This window comes from Oncorhynchus keta, chromosome 30 (genome assembly GCF_023373465.1).
Source record: "Oncorhynchus keta strain PuntledgeMale-10-30-2019 chromosome 30, Oket_V2, whole genome shotgun sequence".
NCBI lineage: Eukaryota > Metazoa > Chordata > Actinopteri > Salmoniformes > Salmonidae > Oncorhynchus > Oncorhynchus keta.
In genome coordinates, this window is record NC_068450.1 from 31,607,096 (window position 1) to 31,633,283 (window position 26,188).

At 44.2% G+C, this 26,188-nt stretch overlaps 2 protein-coding genes across 12 annotated transcripts in view; both read right to left on the reverse strand.

Moving 5' to 3' along the window:
* Positions 1–26,188, reverse strand: part of LOC118372108 (protocadherin alpha-C2-like) — a 220,161-nt gene that overhangs the window by 185,095 nt on the left and 8,878 nt on the right. For 2 of the 11 annotated variants that reach the window (XM_052488261.1, XM_052488239.1), the window contains exon 1: positions 17,176–19,682. The exons of 5 other annotated variants lie outside the window; for them this stretch is intronic. In XM_052488261.1, coding sequence (XP_052344221.1) covers positions 17,176–19,539 — 2,364 coding nt within the window. In that variant the 5' untranslated portion in view covers positions 19,540–19,682. Of the gene's footprint in view, positions 1–14,236; positions 16,598–17,175; positions 19,683–20,238; positions 22,743–23,406; positions 25,857–26,188 lie in introns of those variants that run through there. 4 more of the 11 variants (XM_052488263.1, XM_052488237.1, XM_052488241.1 and 1 more) reach the window with 4 other exon arrangements.
* Positions 4,326–6,701, reverse strand: LOC127913701 (protocadherin alpha-8-like). Its single transcript, XM_052486939.1, has one exon. The coding sequence runs from the start codon at positions 6,699–6,701 to the stop codon at positions 4,326–4,328; it is 2,376 nt and encodes a 791-aa protein (XP_052342899.1).

Sequence of the window (26,188 nt, forward strand, 5' to 3'; positions counted from 1 at the left end):
CACCTGGTCCTGCCGTGGCTGTGACACTGTCCCCTATACTGGTGCAGCTGGCAACAAGGTTGACAACAAGGTTGACACCTGGTCCTGCCGTGGCTGTGACACTGTCACCTATACTGGTGCTGCTAGCAACAAGGTTGACACCTGGTCCTGCCGTGGCTGTGACACTGTCCCCTATACTGGTGCAGCTGGCAACAAGGTTGACACCTGGTCCTGCCATGGCTGTGACACTGTCACCTATACTGGTGCTGCTAGCAACAAGGTTGACACCTGGTCCTGCCGTGGCTGTGCCACTGTCCCCTATACTGGTGCAGCTGGCAACAAGGTTGACAACAAGGTTGACACCTGGTCCTGCCGTGGCTGTGACACTGTCACCTATACTGGTGCTGCTAGCAACAAGGTTGACACCTGGTCCTGCCGTGGCTGTGCCACTGTCCCCTATACTGGTGCAGCTGGCAACAAGGTTGACACCTGGTCCTGCCGTGGCTTTGCCACTGTCCCCTATACTGGTGCTGCTGGCAACAAGGTTGACACTTGGTCCTGCCGTGGCTGTGACACTGTCCCCTATACTGGTGCTGCTGGCAACAAGGTTGACACCTGGTCCTGCCGTGGCTGTGCCACTGTCCCCTATACTGGTGCAGCTGGCAACAAGGTTGACAACAAGGTTGACACCTGGTCCTGCCGTGGCTGTGACACTGTTCCCTATACTGGTGCAGCTGGCAACAAGGTTGACAACAAGGTTGACACCTGGTCCTGCCGTGGCTGTGACACTGTCACCTATACCGGTGCTGCTGGCAACAAGGTTGACACCTGGTCCTGCCGTGGCTGTGCCACTGTCCCCTATACTGGTCCTGCCGTGGCTGTGACACTGTCCTCTGAAGTCTCTCCTTGGCTCTTTCCCTTTCACCACCCTCACTGCCTCACAGTTTGTCTCCTAGAAAATAAATAAGGTGTTTGCTGTACTCCTAACTACCAGTACCCAAAACTACACAATTAATCACAACAGCAACACCATTGCCTTAAACAGATCTTAGTTCAGTCACCAGTTTAAGTTGAGAGTGGGGGTATCCATGGCATTTTTCAATCATGTCCCTATTTTACAAGTCTAAAAAAGAGAGAACCTTTCATAATGTTGCCTAACAAAGACTCAACAAACTTACCTGAGACTCCCTGTCTCTGCCAGTCTGTCCCTGCTTATCAGTCTGTCAGTCTGTCCCTGCCTATCAGTCTCTGCCAGTCTGTCCCTGCTTATCAGTCTGTCAGTCTGTCCCTGCCCATCAGTCTCTGTCAGTCTGTCCCTGCCTATCAGTCTCTGCCAGTCTGTCCCTGCCTATCAGTCTCTGTCAATCTGTCCCTGCCTATCAGTCTCTGCCAGTCTGTCCCTGCCTATCAGTCTCTGCCAGTCTGTCCCTGCCTATCAGTCTCTGTCAATCTGTCTCTGCCTATCAGTCTCTGTCAGTCTGTCCCTGCCTATCAGTCTCTGTCAATCTGTCCCTGCCTATCAGTCTCTGCCAGTCTGTCCCTGCCTATCAGTCTCTGTCAATCTGTCTCTGCCTATCAGTCTCTGTCAGTCTGTCCCTGCCTATCAGTCTCTGTCAATCTGTCCCTGCCTATCAGTCTCTGCCAGTCTGTCCCTGCCTATCAGTCTCTGTCAATCTGTCTCTGCCTATCAGTCTCTGTCAGTCTGTCCCTGCCTATCAGTCTCTGTCAATCTGTCTCTGCCTATCAGTCTCTGTCAATCTGTCCCTGCCTATCAGTCTCTGTCAATCTGTCTCTGCCTATCAGTCTCTGTCAGTCTGTCCCTGCCTATCAGTCTCTGTCAGTCTGTCCCTGCCTATCAGTCTCTGCCAGTCTGTCCCTGCCTATCAGTCTCTGTCAGTCTGTCCCTGCCCATCTGTCCCCAGCTCTGCTGTCTGTGTGACATCTGTTGCCTGATCTGCTGTCTGTGTGACATCTGTTGCCTGATCTGCTGTCTGTGTTACATCTGTCCCCAGCTCTGCTGTCTGTGTGACATCTGTCCCCAGCTCTGCTGTCTGTGTGACATCTGTCCCCAGCTCTGCTGTCTGTGTGACATCTGTTGCCTGATCTGCTGTCTGTGTGACATCTGTTGCCTGATCTGCTGTCTGTGTTACATCTGTCCCCAGCTCTGCTGTCTGTGTGACATTTGTCCCCAGCTCTACTGTCTGTGTGACATCTGTCCTCAGCTCTGCTGTCTGTTTGACATCTGTTGCCTGATCTGCCTAATGACATCATTGTGAAACGTTTCCATTAACATTTCACTTCTTTCTTATGAACATTTTATCAACTAGTCTTTGAGATATTAGGCTACTAGGGTTCTTACTTTGCGTTTTGGTGTACTGAAAAATACTCTGATGTCAGTCTTTTTTCTGCCATTTGTCTACCTGGCTGGCTACAGACACACATAGTGTGCAGGTTATTTACAGTAGGAGATGGGATTCTATCATCTATAATCTTCTACCATTCTATATGGGCTTCGATCTAAAAGGTAGGTAGCTAGTCAGCTAGCAAATGTGAAACAGATTTGACAGCTGTGTGAGTTCACCATTTACACAACGTATGCTGCAAACTTTTGTAATTTGAATATAGTTTGTTTTATATTGGCTGGCTTTCAACAATAGCTGAATTTGCAGAGCTAGCGAGCACCAATTCCGTTTCTCTGGTGTTTGCTATTATCTTTGCTATCGTCAGTTTACTCCTAGATCGGCACACAGGTGCTTCAAAGTCCCCTAGTGAAAATGTAGCTTTTGCAACGAGACCATTAAAGATGTTTAATACAACGGTAGAAGAGAGTGTAGTTCTGTTCAGTTGGGAGTTCAGTTTATATCTAACCTGATCACAGGGACTTTGAAGCACTAAAGCTGCATGTTGATCTTGGTATAAACTGACGATAGCAAAGATTCCATCTTTGACGACGCCACATAAATAGAATAGGTACTAGCTAGCTTGCTAGCTAATGTTTGCTTTGGTTTGAGCGCTAGCTCTGCAAATTCAGCTATTGTGTATGTGAACCCTGCCAACATAAAACAGCATCACTATGGTGCGATTTACTGGATTAACCTCACGTTAGTTATGTGCATTGAGTGCTTTCCAGACAGTAGACACTAACCCTCTGTTACTTTGCCAGCTGAGGAACACTACATTGCATTGCTAGCTTCTCTCATTGACTCAAATTCAAATAGCTGCAAACACTGGTTGATGTTACTGTAGCTAGCTAGCAAACATCAGCTAACCGCTAGCTAACATAGAGTGACATTAAAATTTAATGCAGCGAAAGTGAAGACTGGTGACGGTTATAAATGTGTTTTCTTGTATTGAGTGGTAGAAGTAAAGAAATGTCTAACATATCCTTTGTTTGAACAACTTACTGGAGGTCAGCCACCAACAACAGACTCTGTCAGATTCCTACACATGCACAGTACCTGCATCATGTGCCACTGCTGGGGGGTGGGAGGCAGTGGATCAAACCATTGTGAGACAAAGGGAGGGAGGTCGCACTCTTTTGAAACTTAAAAACGCGCTATTAAGTGTCTATAATCAGCTCAAGTGCTTTCATTGCGTATTATTAATATTATTGAAATTACATAGTTATGTTTACATTGATATATATCGGGGGTCGTGTACCGCCTGCCCCCCTGGGATGTCCGCCTATACTGACAACACGTGATTCTACCTTTCATTACCCTGTCCTTGAAGCTTTTTAGAGGCATCTTGACACAATATATCAGTAAAAACGTTATCAGTGAAGCAACATCTCAAGACATCAGGTTAAAGCTTGGTCACAAATGGGTCTTCCAAAGGGACGTTGACCCCAAGCATACTTCAAAAGTTGTGGCAAAACGGCTTAAGAAAAAAAATTGGAGTGGCCATCACAAAACCCTGACCTCAATCCCATAGAACATTTGTGGGCAGAACTGAAAAAGTATGTGCGAGCAAGGAAGCCTACAAACCTGACTCAGTTACACCAGCTCTGTCAGGAGGAATGGGACCACTTATTCCCACTTATTGTGGGAAGCTTGTGAAAAGGCTACCCAAAACGTTTCACACAAGTTAAACAATTTAAAGGCAATGCTATCAAATACTAATTGAGTGTATGTAAACTTCTAACCCACTGGGAATGTGATGAAATAAATAAAAGCAGAAATAAATCATTCTCTCTACTATTATTCTGACATTTCACATTCTTTAAATGAAGTGGTGATCCTAACTGACCTAAGATAGGGAATTTTAACTAGGATTAAATGTCAGGAATTGTGAAAAACAGTTTAAATGTATTTGGCTAAGGTGGATGTAAAATTACGACTTCAACTTTATCTTCTTACCTCTGCCGAAGCTCTCCTGCTGTGTTCAGGTACCACTAGAGTATTCCCATTGCTGCCCGGGGCTATAGTAGAACCTATACTCATTCTGGGTCCAACTAACATGTACCGTTTGTCTCCGGATCGGTACTGGATGCTGTGGCACAGTGTCCCGTCGTAATTCACATCTTGTAAATACTTGGAGGAATAGTCTGGCACTTTGGAGCACTGCATTACAATCAACACGATGATACTGATGATAAAAAGTGCTGAAACTGACCCCAGAGTTATGATCAAATAAAATGTAACGCTGTTCTCCTCCTCGTCTTTTACTGCGCTTTTAACATCAGAAGCTGCAAAAGCCTCTTTGGGCTCCACAACGTTGATAATCACAGTAGCTGTTGCTGAGAGTGAAACGTTCCCATTGTCTTTCACCAGTATGACCAGTTTGTGCTCAGCCTCGTCTGTCTCTGTGAACGGCCGAAGTGTCCTTATCTGTCCTGTATAACGGTCCAAAGCAAAGAGACTGTGGTCAGTAACTTCCTGCAGTGAAAATAATAACCAGCCGTTATATCCTATATCAGCGTCATAGGCTCTCACTTTAGTCACCAAATGGCCTGCGTTCATATTACGGGGAATCTCCTCCACACCTTCAGCGGAACCGTTAGCGCTGACTGGATACAAGATCACTGGAGCGTTGTCGTTCTGATCCAGAATGAACACGTTTATTGTGACGTTGCTGCTTAATGGCGGAATTCCAGAGTCTGTGGCTACAACTTGGAATTTAAATGTTTTTAAAGTTTCAAAGTCAAAACTTTTTAGCGCCAAAATGTTTCCATTTTCTGAATTTATGTTGAGGAAAGATGCCCATTTGTTCTCGTCACCACCGTATCTCAGAATATGATATGAAATAAGAGCGTTTTCATCTATGTCACGATCTGATGCACTTACGTAAAATACTGAGGCGCCTGGGTCGTTATTCTCAGTGATATAGAAAGTATAGGAGCTTAGTGAAAACTCTGGATTGTTATCATTCACATCTGATATAACTACGCTTATAGTCTTTACAGATGACAGGGACGGCTGGCCTGCGTCTTTAGCAACTACTGTTAGATCATATTGTGATGATTTCTCTCGATCCAGTGTTGACTTGGTGACTACAGAATACATGTTGTCCTGTAAAGACGGCATTAATGTAAATGGTATGTCCTCAACTAAAGAGCAGATCACTTTGCCATTAAGACCAGAGTCTAAATCATTAACACTGATTAATGCTACAGTGGTGCCTGGTCTAGAATCCTCGGGGATTGCGTTCGAAAAAGACGTCACCTCGATCTCAGGTGCATTATCGTTGAGGTCAATAATCTTTACTGTTATGCTTTTGTCAGTTGTCAGAGGGGCAGATCCTTTATCGGTTGCCATTATGTCAATCTCATAGCTGTCTTGTAGCTCGAAATCGACCAATTCTTTCACAACTATCTCACCCGTATTCGTATTTACATCGAAAAGTTTACGAATCTTGTTCTTTACCATTTTACCGAAAAAGTAAAGGACCTCGGCATTCGAACCCTCGTCTAAATCCGTGGCATTTACTTGCACGACTTTCGTGCCAATAGGAGCATTTTCATTCAACGTAACTGAGTATAACTCTTTGACAAAAACAGGCATATTATCATTTACATCTAAAACATCAATAACTATTTCCACAGTCCCAGACCTGGGAGGTTTTCCTCCATCAATGGCTGTGAGTAGTAATGTATGTCTTTTCATAGCTTCTCTATCTAAGGGCTTTAGTAGATTTACAACAGGAATTTTACCTTCCCTTCCTCGATCTTTAACCTCCAAACGAAAATGGTCATTTTGACTGAGTTTATATTGCTGAACCGAGTACTGGCCACCATCTGGATCAACGGCAGCTTGCAGCTGAAATCGTACACCAGGTAAAGCGGACTCGTATATTTCTAACCGATTCTCTTTGTCGGGAAAGCTGGGAGAATGGTCGTTAACATCTAACACCTCCACTGAGACATAATGGATCTCCAGCGGGTTCTCTAGAACGGTTTTCAGGTTGATCAAGCACACGCTGCTCCGTTCACACAGCTCCTCTCGGTCTATTTTTCGGTTCACATATAAGATGCCGTTATTCTGGTTAACCTCGAAAAGAGGCTCGGTCGAGCCAGACACGATTCGAAATCCCCTCTCCTTCAAGGTGTTCAGATCTATTCCAACATCCTTAGCTATATTCCCCACAACAGTTCCTTCCTTAAGCTCTTCAGAGATGGTGTATCTTATCTGTGCAGATGCTCCGCTCCAAAACAGAACCAAAGCAACCATGTAGGTGACACTCTGCCGTCGCTCCCGCCATGCCCCGCATCCTCTTTGTTCCATGTTTTCAAGACAAATCGCCCTAATCCACAGCACTTCCACTATTCCATCATTTGTGACCGTTGTCTTTCCAGTATGTTCGTCAAAAACCAAAACGAATAAACCAACAATAGTCTTAGTTATGTAAATTCCAGATCTTATTCTCTCCACGAACATGCACGACTGTATAACTCCAGGGACCGATCAAACCTACCAAACCAGCCAGGAGGAGGGCTCAAAAGCATGACGATAGTATTTCTACCAGAAGCGCTATAGTTGGGTACTGACACCATGCGATTCTAACTCGCATTGCGCTGTTGTTTAATAATGTTAGGCCTACTTTTACTAGTCCAACCCACCCAGAATGCTATATTGGCACAATGCACGAGGGAGAAAGGTCAGCACAAGGTTAGAATAAAAATTGTCAAAGACTCCAGTCACCCAGGTCATAGACTGTTCACTCTGCTACCACACAGCAAGCGGTAGGAGAGCGCCAAGTCTAGGTCCATTCATCAAATGTCCACCGGGACTGTTTACATTGCCACCCCCTTTGTTTTTACACTGCTACTCATCGTTTATTATATATGCATAGTCACTTTACCCCTACCTACATGTACAAATGACCTCGACCAAGCCTGTACCCCGCACATTGACTCGGCACCGGTACCCCCTGTATATAGCCTCCACATTGACTCGGTACCGGTACCCCCTGTATATAGCCTCCACATTGACTCGGTACCGGTACCCCCTGTATATAGCCTCCACATTGACTCGGCACCGGTACCCCCTGTATATAGCCTCCACATTGACTCGGTACCGGTACCCCCTGTATATAGCCTCCACATTGACTCGGTGCCCCCCTGTATATAGGCTCCACATTGACTCGGCACCGGTACCCCTGTATATACCCTCCACATTGACTCGGTACCGGTACCCCTGTATATAGCCTCCACAATGACTCTGTACCAGTACCCCTGTATATAGCCTCCACACTGACTCTGTACCCCAGTACCCCTGTATATAGCCTCCACATTGACTCGGTACCGGTACCCCCTGTATATAGCCTCCACACTGACTCGGTACCGGTACCCCCTGTATATAGCCTCCACATTGACTCGGTACCGGTACCCCCTGTATGTAGGCTCCACATTGACTCGGCACCGGTACCCCCTGTATATAGGCTCCACATTGACTCGGCACCGGTACCCCCTGTATATAGCCTCCACACTGACTCGGTACCGGTACCCCCTGTATATAGCCTCCACACTGACTCTGTACCAGTACCCCCTGTACATAGCCTCCACATTGACTCGGCACCGGTACCCCCTGTATATAGTCTCCACATTGACTCGGCACCGGTACCCCCTGTATATAGTCTCCACATTGACTCGGTACCGGTACCCCCTGTATATAGCCTCCACATTGACTCGGCACCGGTACCCCCTGTATATAGTCTCCACATTGACTCGGCACCGGTACCCCCTGTATATAGTCTCCACATTGACTCGGCACCGGTACCCCCTGTTTATAGGCTCCACATTGACTCTGTACCGGTACCCCCTGTATATAGTCTCCACATTGACTCGGCACCGGTACCCCCTGTATATAGCCTCCACATTGTCTCTGTACCGGTACCCCCTGTATATAGTCTCCACATTGACTCGGCACCGGTACCCCCTGTATATAGCCTCCACATTGACTCGGTACCGGTACCCCCTGTATATAGCCTCCACATTGACTCGGCACCGGTACCCCCTGTATATAGCCTCCACATTGACTCGGTGCCGGTATCCCCTGTATATAGCCTCCACATTGACTGTATATAGCCTCCACATTGACTGTACCCCGCCTCCACATTGACTCGGTACCCCCTGTATATAGCCTCCACATTGACTCGGCACCGGTACCCCTGTATATAGCTGTACCTCCACATTAGCCTCCACACTGACTCTGTACCAGTACCCCCTGTATATAGCCTCCACATTGACTCGGCACCGGTACCCCCTGTATATAGCCTCCACATTGACTCGGCACCGGTACCCCCTGTATAGCCTCCACATTGACTCGGCACCGGTACCCCTGTATGTGCTCCACATTGACGGCAGTACCCCTGTATATAGCCTCCACACTGACTCGGCACCGTACCCCTGTAGTAGCCTCCCCCCTGTACCCCTGTATATAGCCTCCACATTGACGGCACCGGTACCCCTGTATATAGCCTCCACACTGACTCTGTACCAGTACCCCTGTATATAGCCTCCACACTGACTCTGTACCAGTACCCCCTGTACATAGCCTCCACATTGACTCGGCACCGGTACCCCCTGTATATAGTCTCCACATTGACTCGGCACCGGTACCCCCTGTATATAGTCTCCACATTGACTCGGTACCGGTACCCCCTGTATATAGCCTCCACATTGACTGCACCGGTACCCCCTGTATATAGTCTCCACATTGACTCGGCACCGGTACCCCTGTATATAGCCTCCACCTGCACCGGTACCCCTGTTTATAGGCTCCACATTGACTCTGTACCGGTACCCCTGTATATAGTCTCCACATTGACTCGGCACCGGTACCCCCTGTATATAGCCTCCACATTGTCTCGGTACCGGTACCCCTGTATATAGTCTCCACATTGACTCGGCACCGGTACCCCCTGTATATAGCCTCCACATTGACTCGGTACCCCTGTATATAGCCTCCACATTACTCGGCACCCTGTATATAGCCTCCACATTGACTCGGCACCGGTATCCCCCTGTATATAGCCTCCACATTGACTCGGTACCGGTACCCCCTGTATATAGCCTCCACATTGACTCGGCACCGGTACCCCTGTTATAGGCTCCACATTGACTCGGTACCGGTACCCCCTGTATATAGCCTCCACATTGACTCGGCACCGGTACCCCTGTATATAGCCTCCACATTGACTCGGTACCGGTACCCCCTGTATATAGCCTCCACACTGACTCACCGGTACCCCTGTATATAGGCTCCACGGCACCGGTACCCCCTGTATATAGCCTCCACATTGACTCGGCACCGGTACCCCTGTATATAGCCTCCACATTGACTCCACAACGTATCCCCTGTATATAGCCTCCACCTTGACTCTGTACCGTACCCCTGTATATAGCCTCCACATTGACTCGGTACCGGTACCCCTGTATATAGGCTCCACATTGACTACCCTGTATATAGCCTCCACATTGACTCGGTACCGGTACCCCCTAGTATATAGGTACCCCTCCACATTGACTCGGTACCGGTACCCCCTGTATATAGCCTCCACACTGACTCGGTACCGGTACCCCCTGTATATATGTATATAGCCTCCACACTGACTCGGTACCGGTACCCCCTGTATATAGGCTCTTTATTGTTATTTTATTGTGTTACTTTTAATTAAATGTTTTACTTTAGTTAATTTAGTAAATATTTTCTTAACTCTTCTTCTTGCTCTGCATTGTGGGTTAAGGGCTTGCAAATAAGAATGTCACGGTAATGTCGGCAACTGTTGTATTCTGCGCATGTGACAAATACAATTTGATTTGATTTGATTTTGATGACTGGACTGGCAGACCAGTCATCAAAATGTCGTAAAGGTTCCCTTAAATAAAATGTACTGAAGCATGCAACAAGTCTCCTATATTTAAATAAATCATGCTATTTATGCTGTCCTTTTTTGGGGACAACACTTCATTATGCAAACAGCGTATTGAATTCCTAGAGATAGATAGAAGACTGTTTTATATATCTGTGCCACTATAGCGTATGTGACAGCATGGGCAGCGTCATTGAAGCTACAACCTATAGGAATCTCCAGCTAGTTGACTACTTTGGCTACTTTAAAATGGCGGAAGCATGGTGGAAGCACTAAATGGTGCTGCCCATGCTAAAACGTCCGTTTGGCCACTAGAGGCCTCTATCATTCTCTATGGTTGAATAGCCCAACGTTTCAGCACCACCGTGGTGGACAGCGCCCTGCCTGCCCTGAGCGGCAAGTACTGATTGTGGTGGTGGGGAATAAGCAGGTTAACTTCCACGTGCCAAGCTCTCAGATCATGTTACAGACACAACCCTCTGATTTTAAAACATCATATTTGACCAACTCACACATAACCCTTTCAGTCAATTAAATATTAAATACATACAAATACAATGATAGCGTATGCAATTCTAAAACTCAAGCTTATTATCAGCACTACATGTCAATGGTCAGGTGTAAGTAAGAGCATTGTGAACTATAAATTCGTTTTCATCTCCTTACCTCTCCAGAATCTCTCCTCCTGTGATCAGGTACCACTAGAGTATTCCCATTGCTTCCCGGGACAATAGTAGAACCTATACTCATTCTGGGTCCAACTAACATGTACCGGTTGTCTCCAGATCGGTACTGGATGCTGTGGCACAGTGTCCCGTCGTAATTCACATCTTGTAAATACTTGGAGGAATCGTCTGGGGCTTTGGAGCACTGCATTACAATCAACACGATGATACTGATGATAAAAAGTGCTGAAACTGACCCCAAAGTTATGATCAAATAAAATGTAATGCTGTTCTCCTCCTCGTCTTTTACTGCGCTTTTAACATCAGAAGCTGCAAAAGCCTCTTTGGGCTCCACAACGTTGATAATCACAGTAGCTGTTGCTGAGAGTGAAACGTTCCCATTGTCTTTCACCAGTATGACCAGTTTGTGCTCAGCCTCGTCTGTCTCTGTGAACGACCGAAGTGTCCTTATCTGTCCTGTATAACGGTCCAAAGCAAAGAGACTGTGGTCAGTAACTTCCTGCAGTGAAAATAATAACCAGCCGTTATATCCTATATCAGCGTCATAGGCTCTCACTTTAGTCACCAAATGGCCTGCGTTCACATTGCGGGGAATCTCCTCCACACCTTCAGCGGAACCGTTAGCGCTGACTGGATACAAGATCACTGGAGCGTTGTCGTTCTGATCCAGGATGAACACATTCACTGTGACGTTGCTGCTTAGTGGTGGAGCTCCAGAGTCTGTAGCTACAACTTGGAATTTAAATGTTTTTAATGTTTCAAAGTCAAAGCTTTTTAGCGCCAGTATGTTTCCATTTTCAGGATTTATGTTGAGGAAAGATGACCATTTATTCTCCTCGACAACGTTTCTCAGAATATGATATGAAATAATAGCGTTTTCATTTATGTCACGATCTGAAGCACTCACGCGAAAAAGTGAGGCGCCTGGTTCGTTATTCTCAGTGACATAGAAATTATAGGGGCTCAGTGAAAACTCTGGACTGTTATCATTCACATCTGATACTACAACACTAATAGACTTTACAGATGATAGGGACGGCTGGCCTTGGTCTGTGGCTACTATTGTTAGATCATATTCAGAATGTTTTTCCCTATCCAGGGCTGACATGGTGACTACAGAGTAAATATTATCCTGTAGTGATGGCATTAGTTTGAAAGTTGTGTCTTCCATCACAGTGCAGAGAACTTTCCCGTTGAGACCAGAGTCCACATCATTAACACTGATTAGCGCGACTGTGGTTCCAGTTCTAGAATCCTCGGCGATTGCTCTTGAAAATGATGTCACCTCAATCTCAGGTGCGTTGTCATTGAGGTCAACTATCGTTATTACTACGCTTTTATCTGATGTCATTGGTGCAAGTCCTTTATCCGATGACTGTATGTCGAGTTCGTACTTGTCTTTTTCTTCAAAATCTAGCAGTCCTCTCACAATGATTTCACCTGTTACTGGGTTCAGATCAAAGAGTTTGCGTAATTTACTATTCACGCTATTGCCAAACGAGTACATTACTAAACCGTTTGGCCCCTCGTCCAAATCGGTGGCGTTTACTTGTACAATTGTTGTGCCAACAATAGTATTTTCATTCACCAATACAGAGTAAGCATCTTTTGTATAGACAGGCGGGTTATCATTGATATCCAGTACATCTACAGTTATTCTCATGTCTCCAGATCTTGGAGGTTTTCCTCCATCAATAGCTGTGAGCAGCAATATATGGCTCTTTACAGCCTCTCTGTCCAGTGGTTTATGTAATATTAATATCGGGATTTTGCCATCATCACCTCGATCTTTAACTTCCAAACGGAAATGATCGTTGTGACTGAGTTTATACTGTTGAACTGAGTATTGTCCACCATCAGTGTCGAGCGCAGCCTGGAGCTGAAATCGCGCCCCTGGTAAGGCTGACTCAAATATCTCTAACCGTTTCTCTTTCTCAGGAAAGCTGGGAGAATGGTCGTTAACATCTAACACCTCCACTGAGACATAATGGATCTCCAGCGGGTTCTCCAGAACGGTTTTCATGTTGATCAAACACACGCTGCTCCGTTCACACGCTTCCTCTCGGTCTATTTTTCGGTGCAAATACAAGATGCCGTCATTCTGGTTTACCTGGAAAAGGGGCTCCGTCGAGCCAGACACGATTCGAAATCCTCTCTCCTTCAAGGTGCTCAGATCTATTCCCAAATCCTTAGCTATATTCCCCACGACAGTTCCTTCCTGAAGCTCTTCAGAGATGGAGTATCTTATCTGTGCAGATGCTCCGCTCCAAAAGAGAACCAAAGCTAACATTGCCCAAAGCCTCCGTCGTTGCTCCCACCATGCTCCATGTCCTCTTTGTTCCATTTTTATAAAATATATTTAGTCCAAAAAGAATCCACAGCACGCGACACTATGCCTATATTATTAACGAAACCTTACCCATTGCATTCCCAAATAGAATCATAGCTCAATTATTCTAAAAAAGCATTTTTAGTTCCGTTCAAGTGAGTATGAAATTTCTCCTTGTTGCTTACGACCCTTGTCAGCTAGCTACTGAATGATAAACCAACTAAGGGGAGGATGCAAAAATGTGACGTGAGCGTTGCTTTCAAGAGCGTTATTCTAGTTAAGCACTGACACCATGCGATGCTACCACACATTGATTACATGGTTGTGTAAAGGACATTGGCTACTCCAGCACCAGAAGCATGTTTGGCACAAACATACAGAGACAGACAATCATAAATATACACTGCGTGGAGGCAAATGAAGGCTAATATTATCTACCCAGCAACTGATACAGATTTACAAAAATATCAAATTAAGCATGTCGCTTTATCTGCATGGTATATGTTCTCCTGCAGAGCTGCGAGACATCCGAGCATTTCAGAACCAACCTAGTGCACAGCGACACACCACGAGGGCATAACGCTGCGTCCAAAAAACAGAGCTCTATGGCGAAACCACTTTGAATTCCTTTTAGATTGATTTAGCATGTCCCACACAAACTATTCTAAGGCAAATATATGGTATAAAAAGGACACTTGATGAATTACAAAACAGAAATGCAAGACGATTCCCTCCATCCTGTCGTACATTACAATACTAAAACAAATACACCAGCACACAAACCTAAACAGCACTGCAAGTGTTTTATTAAATGCCCAATATAACATGATTGTATTGAGACACTCAATGCACTGTACAGTTCAGTCTACATGGTTTATGAGGACCATGTGCGATGTATGTGACTTGTATAAAAACGTATTCATCTCCTCACCTCTCCAGAAGCTCTCCTCCTGTGATCGGGTACCACTAGAGTATTCCCATTGCTGCCCGGGACTATAGTAGAACCTATACTCATTCTGGGTCCAACTAACATGTACCGGTTGTCTCCGGATCGGTACTGGATGCTGTGGCACAGTGTCCCGTCGTAATTCACATCTTGTAAATACTTGGAGGAATCGTCTGGGGCTTTGGAGCACTGCATTACAATCAACACGATGATACTGATGAGGAAAAGTGCTGAAACTGACATCAAAGTTATGATCAAATAAAATGTAATGCTGTTCTCCTCCTCGTCTTTTACTGCGCTTTTAACATCAGAAGCTGCAAAAGCCTCTTTGGGCTCCACAACGTTGATAATCACAGTAGCTGTTGCTGAGAGTGAAACGTTCCCATTGTCTTTCACCAGTATGACCAGTTTGTGCTCAGCCTCGTCTGTCTCTGTGAACGACCGAAGTGTCCTTATCTGTCCTGTATAACGGTCCAAAGCAAAGAGACTGTGGTCAGTAACTTCCTGCAGTGAAAATAATAACCAGCCGTTATATCCTATATCAGCGTCATAGGCTCTCACTTTAGTCACCAAATGGCCTGCGTTCATATTACGGGGAATCTCCTCCACACCTTCAGTGGAACCGTTAGCGCTGACTGGATACAAGATCACTGGAGCGTTGTCGTTCTGATCCAGAATGAACACGTTTATTGTGACGTTGCTGCTTAGTGACGGAGTTCCAGAGTCTGTAGCTACAACTTGGAATTGGAATGTTTTGAGGGTTTCAAAGTCAAAGCTTTTTAGAGCGGAAATATGTCCATTATCAGAATTGATATTCAAGAAAGATATCATACCATTTTGAGTCCCTTCGCCTCTAACAATGTGATATGAAATGGCTGCATTCTCATTCAAGTCTTTGTCAGTGGCGATTACAGAGAATATGGACCCACCAGGGGCGTTATTTTCCACTAAGTACAACTCAAGAGGGTTTTGGGAGAATTCTGGACTGTTATCGTTCACATCTGATATCTGGATGCTCAGAGTGTTGAATGTGGACAGAGGAGGCTGACCACAGTCAGTGGCTGTTATAGTGATGTCATAATGGGACACAAACTCTCTGTCTAATCGTTGTTTGGTCACTAAAGAGTACATACTATCCTGAAAGGAAGGTTTTAACTCAAAGGGTATATCTCCTAACAGACTACACAACACTTTTCCATTGATACCGGAGTCTTTATCACTGACACTTATGAGAGAAATAACAGTTCCTGGTTTGGAATCTTCAGAGACCATATTGGAAAGGGATGTTACCTCTATCTCGGGTTTGTTATCATTTACGTCAAGTATTTTTATGATAACCCCGCATTCGACAGTCCATGGAGGCTGACCTCTGTCTGATGCTTGCACACTTAGTTTGTACACCTCGGTGTCATCAAAGTCTACCTGGGCCTTAACTGTAATTTCACCTGTAACGCTATCCAATTCAAACACGTCATAAACTTTGCTCTTGAGGTTTCTGCCAAGAGAGTATTCAACAACACGGTTTAACCCTTCATCTAGATCAGTAGCATTTACTTTTACAACGATGGTACCAATAGGGGCGTTTTCTTGTAAAGTTACAGAGTATGTGTCTTGACTAAAAACAGGCTTGTTATCATTTACATCAAGAACAGTAACGGTTATATTTAGAGATCCTGATTTTGGCGGATTCCCTCCATCGATAGCAGTTAAAACCAATGAGTGGTTGATTCTGTTCTCCCTATCTAGAGATTTCTGTAATATTAAAAATGGTATTTTGTCCTCATCGCCATCTTTGATCTCAATGTCGAAAAAAATATTCTGACTTAATTTGTAAAAACGTACGGAGTTTACCCCTATGTCCGGATCACGAGCAGTCGGAATTTGTAAGCGAGTTCCCGGAGGGACGTGTTCTGCTATTTCAAAATGCTGCTCCTTTTCTGTGAACATAGGTGAATGGTCATTGACATCTTTGATTTCTAACTGAACATAATGTATTTCCAGAGGATTCTCAACTACAATCTTCAGGTTCATCATGCACGCGCCAGTGCCTTCACAGAGCTCCTCTCTGTCGATATTCTTATGAACATACAAGACGCCAGTGTTCTGATTAACCTGTAAAAGAGCGTCCTTAGATCCAGAAACGATACGAAAACGCCTCGCCAACAAAGTACTGACGTCAAGACCCAAATCCTTAGCAACATTTCCAACAACGGATCCCTCTGTCACCTCCTCTGGAATAGAGTACCTTATCTGAGCCGAAACCTGCTCCACGAAGCACAGCAGCAAAGAGAAACGCAGAGCAACACACCAGTACTCCCATCTGCGCCTTTGTCCTCCGTCTCCCATCGTTAAACAGACAATTAAGCACAATCCTCAAATAAAAAATACATTCCTAGTGATCAGATGACCGACTCGTAACGATCCATAGGCATGCTGAATCCAATTCTTAAGCACCGGAACAATAATAAATGTATTATCTGTACACATGGGCACGTCTTGTTCTGGTGTCCACCGTACTCTATCTGTATGTGTGGGGGTGGAAACAGCCCAGAGGGGCAGGGCCTAATCTACCAACAGTCTAATTTATTACACTGACATCCTGTGGTCCGGGATACAGATTCTATACCTTTAGAAACTTGGAGATATTTTCTGTTTTCTAGTTGCAATAGCTATGTCGTAGCAGTCAAGGAATATAGAAAATGTGTAAAGGGAAAGAGAGACTGAGATGGAGTCCAACACATACATACAACAAGTAAGCTGTTGATTCAGCACCACCGAGGTGGACAGCGACCGAGTCAGCAGCCTGTACTTCATCACCAACACTAAAGACATTCCAATGAACCAGAAAATCAAATCAAATGACCAACACGATACTTTATATACAAAATACTGTAACTGTTGAAATTATTTGAAATAGCTCTTACCTCTCCAGAAATTCTTCTCCTGTGGTCGGGTAGCACTAGAGTATTCCCATTGCTGCCCGGGACTATAGTAGAACCTATACTCATTCTGGGTCCAACTAACATGTACCGTTTGTCTCCGGATCGGTACTGGATGCTGTGGCACAGTGTCCCGTCGTAATTCACATCTTGTAAATACTTGGAGGAATCGTCTGGGGCTTTGGAGCACTGCATTACAATCAACATGATGATACTGATGATAAAAAGTGCTGAAACTGACACCAAAGTTATGATCAAATAAAATGTAACGCTGTTCTCCTCCTCGTCTTTTACTGCGCTTTTAACATCAGAAGCTGCAAAAGCCTCTTTGGGCTCCACAACGTAGATAATCACAGTAGCTGTTGCTGAGAGTGAGACGTTCCCATTGTCTTTCACCAGTATGACCAGTTTATGCTCAGTCTCGTCTGTCTCTGTGAATGTCCGAAGTGTCCTTATCTGTCCTGTATAGCGATCCAAAGCCAAGAGACTGTGGTCAGTAACTTCCTGCAGTGAAAATAATAACCAGCCGTTATATCCTATATCAGCGTCATAGGCTCTCACTTTAGTCACCAAATGGCCTGCGTTCACATTGCGGGGAATCTCCTCCACACCTTCAGCGGAACCGTTAGCGCTGACTGGATACAAGATCACTGGAGCGTTGTCGTTCTGATCCAGGATGAACACATTCACTGTGACGTTGCTGCTTAGTGGTGGAGCTCCAGAGTCTGTAGCTACAACTTGGAATTGGAACGTTTTGAGCGTTTCAAAGTCAAAGCTTTTCAGTGTGGATATAAGTCCATTATCAGAATTGATATTCAGGAAAGGTGCCATGGCATTTTGTGTCCCATCCCCTCTAACAATGTGATATGAAATCGCAGCATTTTCATTCAAGTCTTTATCTGCGGCGCTTACAGAGAATATGGACCCACCAGGTCCGTTATTTTCCACTAAGTACAACTCAAGAGGGTTTTGGCAGAATTCTGGACTGTTATCGTTCACGTCTGATATCTGGACGTTCAGAGTTTTGAATGTGGACAGAGGAGGCTGACCACAGTCAGTGGCTGTTATTGTGATGTCATACAGGGACACAAGTTCTCGATCTAAACGCTGCTTCGTAACTAAAGAGTACGTGTTATCTTGAAATGAAGGTTTCAATTCAAAAGGTACATCTTCTGACAGACTGCAAATTACTTTACCGTTAATGCCGGAGTCTTTGTCAGTTACACTTATGAGAGAAATAACAGTTCCTGGTTTGGAATCTTCAGAGACCTTATTGGAAAGGGACGTTACCTCTATCTCGGGTTTGTTATCATTTACGTCAATTATTTTTATGATAACCCTACATTCTGTCCTCATAGGGGGCTGTCCTTTATCTGATGCCATAACATCAGCTCTGTAAACTTCAGTATCCTCAAAGTCGATATTACCCTTTACTGATATTTCACCGGTATTGGAATCTAAGCTAAAAGTATCATATACTTTTCTTTTTAGGTTTTTCACGAATGAATATATAATTTCAGAATAGACACCGTCGTCCAAATCGGTAGCATTGACTTTAGCAACAATTGTTCCAACTGCACCGTTTTCATGTATTGTCACAGAATAAACGTCCTGGTTGAAAATAGGTATGTTGTCATTATTATCAAGAACAGTGACTGAAATGTTGACATGCCCTGATCTTGGCGGGCTACCGCCATCGATGGCCGTTAAAACTAAAATATGTTTGCTTTCACGTTCCCTATCGAGAGGTTTATGTAATTTCAAAACAGGGAGTTTTCCTTCTTCTCCAGTGTCCCGCAGCTCCAGATCAAAATATTCAGTATGGCTTAATTTATAAAAACGAACAGAATTCATTCCGGAATCTGGATCACGTGCTGCCTGTAACTGGAAACCTGTGCCTGGCAGAGTAGATTCTGCTATTTCCAAATTCTGTTCTTTCTCTGAGAAACTGGGTGAATGGTCGTTCACATCACTTATCTCTATCCCTACATAATGTATTTCTAGAGGATTCTCAACAACGATTTTCAGGTTTATCATGCACGCGCCAGTGCCTTCACAGAGCTCCTCTCTGTCGATATTCGTATGAACATACAAGACGCCATTGTTCTGATTAACCTGGAAAAGAGCGTCCTTAGATCCAGAAACGATACGAAACCGCCTCTCCACCAAAGTACTGACGTCAAGACCCAAATCCTGAGCAACATTTCCAACAACGGATCCCTCTGTCACCTCCTCTGGAATAGAGTACCTTATCTGAGCCGAAACCTGCTCCACGAAGCACAGCAGCAAAGAGAAACGCAGAGCAACACACCAGTATTCCCATCTGCGCCTTTGTCCTCCGTCTCCCATCGTTAAACAGCGGAACAAAAACACTGTCCTCAATGAAAAAAATACAATCCTAATGATCAGATGATCAACTTGCAATGATCCATACTGAATTCAACTACTCAGTCAGTAAACAATTATAGCCTGCTCTGACATGGCAAGTGTTGTTCTGATGTCTGGACCACTCTCTCGGTATGTGTAGAACAAAACAGCCCAGAGAGGGGCAGAGCCTACTCTATGACTAAATACCTGACAGTCTCCTTATGTTATACTGACACCCTGCGGTCCAAGCTCCTGTCTGCTGCGTAGACCACACGAGAATATAGTATTGCAAAATAAATGCGTTTTTCCGCTTTTTGTATTGCCAGAAGGCCCGGTTGCACTGGGTCACTTTAATTAAAGGCATAATCAAAGGATGAAGAAAGGTTGAAGAAGAATACAATTAAATAGAACAGTAGGATACGACGTTGATATAGAGGAGAACACATTCAAATGGGATGGCAGAGTTTCAACAAAAACAATTACTGTTTAATTCCACACCACTAGAGTGGACAGCAACCACATACAATATACATTATGCACAGAAAACCTGTTTGTAGACAATTGAGTCAAGTTGGGACCTGGTTTTGACTACTCAACTACTTGAAGGGAGAGATCAGCATATCTCACAAACACACCCATATAAGAGACCAACAAACACAAGAGATTATGCACATAGCTCACCTCTCCAGACGCACTTCTCCTGTGGTCAGGTACCACTAGAGTATTCCCATTGCTGCCCGGGACTATAGTAGAACCTATACTCATTCTGGGTCCAACTAACATGTACCGTTTGTCTCCGGATCGGTACTGGATGCTGTGGCACAGTGTCCCGTCGTAATTCACATCTTGTAAATACTTGGAGGAATCGACTGGGGCTTTGGAGCACTGCATTACAATCAACACGATGATACTGATGATAAAAAGTGCTGAAACTGACATCAAAGTTATGATCAAATCAAATGTAATGCTGTTCTCCTCCTCGTCTTTTACTGCGCTTTTAACATCAGAAGCTGCAAAAGCCTCTTTGGGCTCCACAACGTTGATAATCACAGTAGCTGTTGCTGAGAGTGAAACGTTCCCATTGTCTTTTACCAGTATGACCAGTTTATGCTCAGCCTCGTCTGTCTCTGTGAATGACCGAAGTGTCCTTATCTGTCCTGTATAACGGTCCAAGGCAAAGATACTGTGGTCAGTAACTTCCTGCAGTGAAAATAATAACCAGCCGTTATATCCTATATCAGCGTCATAGGCTCTCACTTTAGTCACCAAATGGCCTGCGTTCACATTGCGGGGAATCTCCTCCACACCTTCAGCGGAACCGTTAGCGCTGACTGGATACAAGATCACTGGAGCGTTGTCGTTCTGATCCAGAATGAACACGTTTATTGTGACGTTGCTGCTTAGTGACGGAGTTCCAGAGTCTGTAGCTACAACTTGGAATTGGAATGTTTTGAGGGTTTCAAAGTCAAAGCTTTTTAGAGCAGAAACGAGTCCATTATCAGAATTGATATTCAGGAAAGATGTCATATCGTTCTGTGTCCCTTCTCCTCTAATTGTGTGATATGAAATAGCAGCATTTTCATTTAAGTCTTTATCAGACGCGATTACAGAGAGTATGGATGCACCAGGGGCGTTATTTTCCACTAAGTACAACTCAAGAGGGTTTTGGGAGAATTCTGGACTGTTATCTTTCACATCTGATATCTGGATGCTCAGAGTGTTGAATGTGGACAGAGGAGGCTGACCACAGTCAGTGGCTGTTATAGTGATGTCATAATGGGAGACGAGTTCACGATCCAAGCGCTTTTTGGTCACTAAAGAGTACATATTATCCTGAAAGGAAGGTTTTAACTCAAAGGGTACATCTCCTAACAGACTACACAACACTTTTCCATTGATACCGGAGTCTTTATCACTGACACTTATGAGAGAAATAACAGTTCCTGGTTTGGAATCTTCAGAAACTAAATTAGACAGTGATGTCACCTCTATATCTGGCTCATTGTCATTAATATCGATTATCTTTATGATCACTCTACATTCCACAGTCAGTGGAGGTTGTCCTTTGTCCGAGGCCTGAACATCTAGTTTATACACCTCTGTGTCCTCGAAGTCCACCTCACCTTTAACTCTAATGTCTCCAGTTAGCCTATCCAGTTCAAACATATCATAGACTTTTCTCCTTAAGGTTTTACCCAAGCTGAACTCAACCTCACTATTACTTCCTTCGTCTGCATCAGTTGCATTTACTCTAATAACAACTGTACCAACTCCAACGTTTTCTTGTATCCTAACATTATATGTATCCTGACTAAAGACGGGACGGTTATCATTACTATCTAGAACAACAATTGTAACATTTAGCGTGCCTGATCTTTGAGGATTACCTCCATCTGTCGCTGTTAGGAGAAGCGTGTGTTTAATTTGTTTTTCCCTGTCCAGTGACTTCTTTAAAACTAAAAATGTTATTTTGTCCTCGTCGCTTTGTCTTACATCGATTTCAAAATGATCATCTGATGTTACTTTGTAAGCCCAAATAGAATTTTTTCCGACGTCAGGGTCACGCGCTGCATGTATTTGGAAGCGCGTCCCCACAGAGGTGTGCTCGGCTATATCAAATTGCTGCTCCTTCTCTGGAAAACTGGGAGAATTGTCATTCACATCAGTTACTTCTACACCTACATAATGGATTTCTAAAGGGTTTTCAACAACGATTTTCAGGTTTATTAAACAAGCGCTGTTGCCATCACAGAGCTCCTCTCTGTCGATATTCTTATGAACATACAAGACGCCATTGTTCTGATTAACCTGGAAAAGAGCGTCATTAGATCCAGAAACGATACGAAAACGCCTCGCCAACAAACTACTGACGTCAAGACCCAAATCCTTAGCAACATTTCCAACAACGGATCCCTCTTTCACCTCCTCTGGAATAGAGTACCTTATCTGAGCCGAAACCTGCTCCACGAAGCACAGCAGCAAAGAGAAACGCAGAGCAACACACCAGTACTCCCATCTGCGCCTTTGTCCTCCGTCTCCCATCGTTAAACAATCAAACCCTGTTGTCAATGAGAAATTACAATCCTAATGATCAGATGGTAAAGTCGTAATGATCCATACCGAATCCAATCGTTCAGCAAACCGGGGAAAAAGTATTTGCCTGAAATAGCACGCTTGATTTGATGTCCCCAAGACTCTCTCTGTATCTGCGGGGAACTAAACAGCACAGAGAAGGGCAGGGCCTAGTATAACAGTACCAGAAAGTCTCCTTGTGTTATACTGACACACTGCGGACCGATCTACCGTTGACCATGAGTACATACGGCTCGAGAACGAAAATACCTTTCTGTATTAGACTCAGCAAATGAACCAGCACTATATTACAGTTACAGGCGTGTGACGATGAAAGGTTTAGTGGGAGTAAAATGAAAAGGACTGGGACTAAATGAATGTGGAGGTCTACAGATGTAAAAGACAGGCATGGTACATACACAATTGCAAAGAAAAACAATGATCTTGTAAATCAGCACCACAGGGGGTGGACAGCAATTGCATGAACGAGTTCAGTTCTCCATTACGCACAGAAAAGCCGTTTGTAAACAGGGAAATTACACTCACGTGTCATGTTGGGACCTAGTTTTTGACTAATCAGTCAACGTTTTCAAATATCAGCATATCTCATGCTCATATAAACAAAAAACTATTTCAAGAGACTTATCACTAATTCAACGCCATCAAGGTAGATAGTAAGCGCTTAATCTTCCGTCATACATTTCATTACGCACGATAAATACATTCAAATAACCAGCCATATGCTTTCAAAGTGTAATGCTCAAAGACAGTTCTTACCTCTCCAGAAGCTCTCCTCCTGTTTTCAGGTACCACTAGAGTATTCCCATTGCTGCCCGGGACAATAGTAGTACCTATACTCATTCTGGGTCCAACTAACATGTACCGTTTGTCTCCGGATCGGTACTGGATGCTGTGGCACAGTGTCCCGTCGTAATTCACATCTTGTAAATACTTGGAGGAATCGTCTGGGGCTTTGGAGCACTGCATTACAATCAACACGATGATACTGATGATAAAAAGTGCTGAAACTGACATCAAAGTTATGATCAAATAAAATGTAACGCTGTTCTCCTCCTCGTCTTTTACTGCGCTTTTAACATCAGAAGCTGCAAAAGCCTCTTTGGGCTCCACAACGTTGATAATCACAGTAGCTGTTGTTGAGAGTGAAACGTTTCCATTGTCTTTTACCAGTATGACCAGTTTATGCTCAGCTTCGTCTGTCTCTGTGAATGACCGAAGTGTCCTTATCTGTCCTGTATAACGGTCCAAGGCAAAGAGACTGTGGTCAGTAACTTCCTGCAGTGAAAATAATAACCAGCCGTTATATCCTATATCAGCGTCATAGGCTCTCACTTTAGTCACCAAATGGCCTGCGTTCACATTGCGGGGAATCTCCTCCACACCTGCAGCGGAACCATTAGCGCTGACTGGATACAAGATCACTGGAGCGTTGTCGTTCTGATCCAGAATGAACACGTTTATTGTGACGTTGCTGCTTAATGACGGAGTTCCAGAGTCTGTAGCTACAACTTGGAATTGGAATGTTTTGAGCGTTTCAAAGTCAAAGCTTTTCAGTGCGGATATAAGTCCATTATCAGAATTGATATTCAGGAAAGATGCAAAAACATTTAGTGTCCCTTCCCCTCTAACAATGTGATATGAAATTGCTGCATTTTCATTTAAGTCTTTATCAGAAGCGATTACAGAGAGTATGGATGCACCGGGGGCGTTATTTTCCAGTAAGTACAGCTCAATAGGGTTTTGGGAGAATTCTGGACTGTTATCGTTCACATCTGATATCTGGATGCTCAGAGTGTTGAATGTGGACAGAGGAGGCTGACCACAGTCAGTGGCTGTTATAGTGATGTCATAATGGGAGACGAGTTCTCTGTCTAAACGTCCCTTTGTGACGACAGAATATACGTTTTCTTTATATGATGACTTTAACTCAAATGGCACGTCTTCAGATATACTAGCAAGCACTTTACCATTAATACCGGAATCTTTATCTGTCACACTGATGAGAGAAATAACAGTTCCTGGTTTAGAAACTTCAGACACCGTCTTAGAGAGGGACGTAACACCAATAGATGGTTTATTGTCATTTACATCAGTTATCTTTATAATAACTCGACAGTCAACAGTCAGTGGAGGTTGGCCTTTATCAGACGCCTCTATATTTAACCTGTACACCTCATTATCCTCGAAATCTACTGTACCTTTAACCCGAATTTCTCCAGTAAGGCTATCCAGTTCAAATATGTCATATACTCCACGCTTTAAATTCCTACCAAGTCTATATTCAACTTCTCCATTTGATCCATGGTCTGTATCAGTTGCGTTAACCCTTACTACAATCCTACCGATATCAGCATTTTCCTGTAACGTCACTGAGTAGACGTCTTGGCTACATACAGGTTGATTATCATTTGTGTCAAGGACTGTGACAGTGATGTTCAGAGTACCTGTTCCAGGTGGATTCCCCCCATCCAATGCTGTCAACAGTAATACATGTTTGGTCTTCAGTTCCCTATCTAAGGCTTTCTGTAAAACCAAAAAAGGAATTTTATAACCTTCCCCGCTATCTCGCAGCTCTAAATCAAAATGCTCGTTTTGATTTAATTTATAGGTACGTACTGAATTTATGCCATAGTCCAAATCACGCGCAGCCTGGAGTTCAAAACGAGCCCCTGGCAATTTATTCTCAGCTATTTTGATGTGTATATCTTTCTCGGAGAAGCTGGGGGTATGGTCGTTTATGTCTGTTATTTCTACACCTACGTAATGGACTTCTAACGGGTTTTCAACAATGATCTCTAGATCTATCACACATGCAACATTTCCGACACAAAGCTCCTCTCTGTCAATATTCTTATAAACATACAAGACGCCATTGTTCTGATTAACCTGGAAAAGAGCGTCCTTAGATCCAGAAACGATACGAAACCGCCTCTCCAACAAATTACTGACGTCAAGACCCAAATCCTTAGCAACATTTCCAACAACGGATCCCTCTTTCACCTCCTCTGGAATAGAGTACCTTATCTGAGCCGAAACCTGCTCCACGAAGCACAGCAGCAAAGAGAAACGCAGAGCAACACACCAGTATTCCCATCTGCGCCTTTGTCCTCCGTCTCCCATCGTTAAACAGACAATTATGCACAATCCTCAATGAAAAAATACAATCCTGAAGATCAGATGGCAAACGGGGTTCTATCCACACTTTATCCAATGTTTCATCAGCGAAATAGAACACAATCCTTGATGTCTATCTTCTTGTTCTAATGTCCGCCCCGACCTATGTACGGAACAATATAACCCAGAGAGGGGCAGGGCCTATTCTATAAAGCACCAGTCAGTCACCTTGTGTTATACTGACACCCAGCGCTCCGAGCTCCTGTTTACCACTGTAGACTGCATTGTTTTGTACATACATTTGCTTTTGACTATTTGTATTGATAAAAGCCCCCAGTTGCAATGGGTCCATTTTTTTTCATTTAACCTTTATTTAACGAGGCAAATCAGATAAGAACGAATTCTTATTTACAATGATGGCCTA

Bases quoted from the DNA above. Each gene is read 5' to 3' on its own strand.
- LOC127913701 (XM_052486939.1), bottom strand. From the start codon at position 6,701: ATGGAACAAAGAGGATGCGGGGCATGGCGGGAGCGACGGCAGAGTGTC.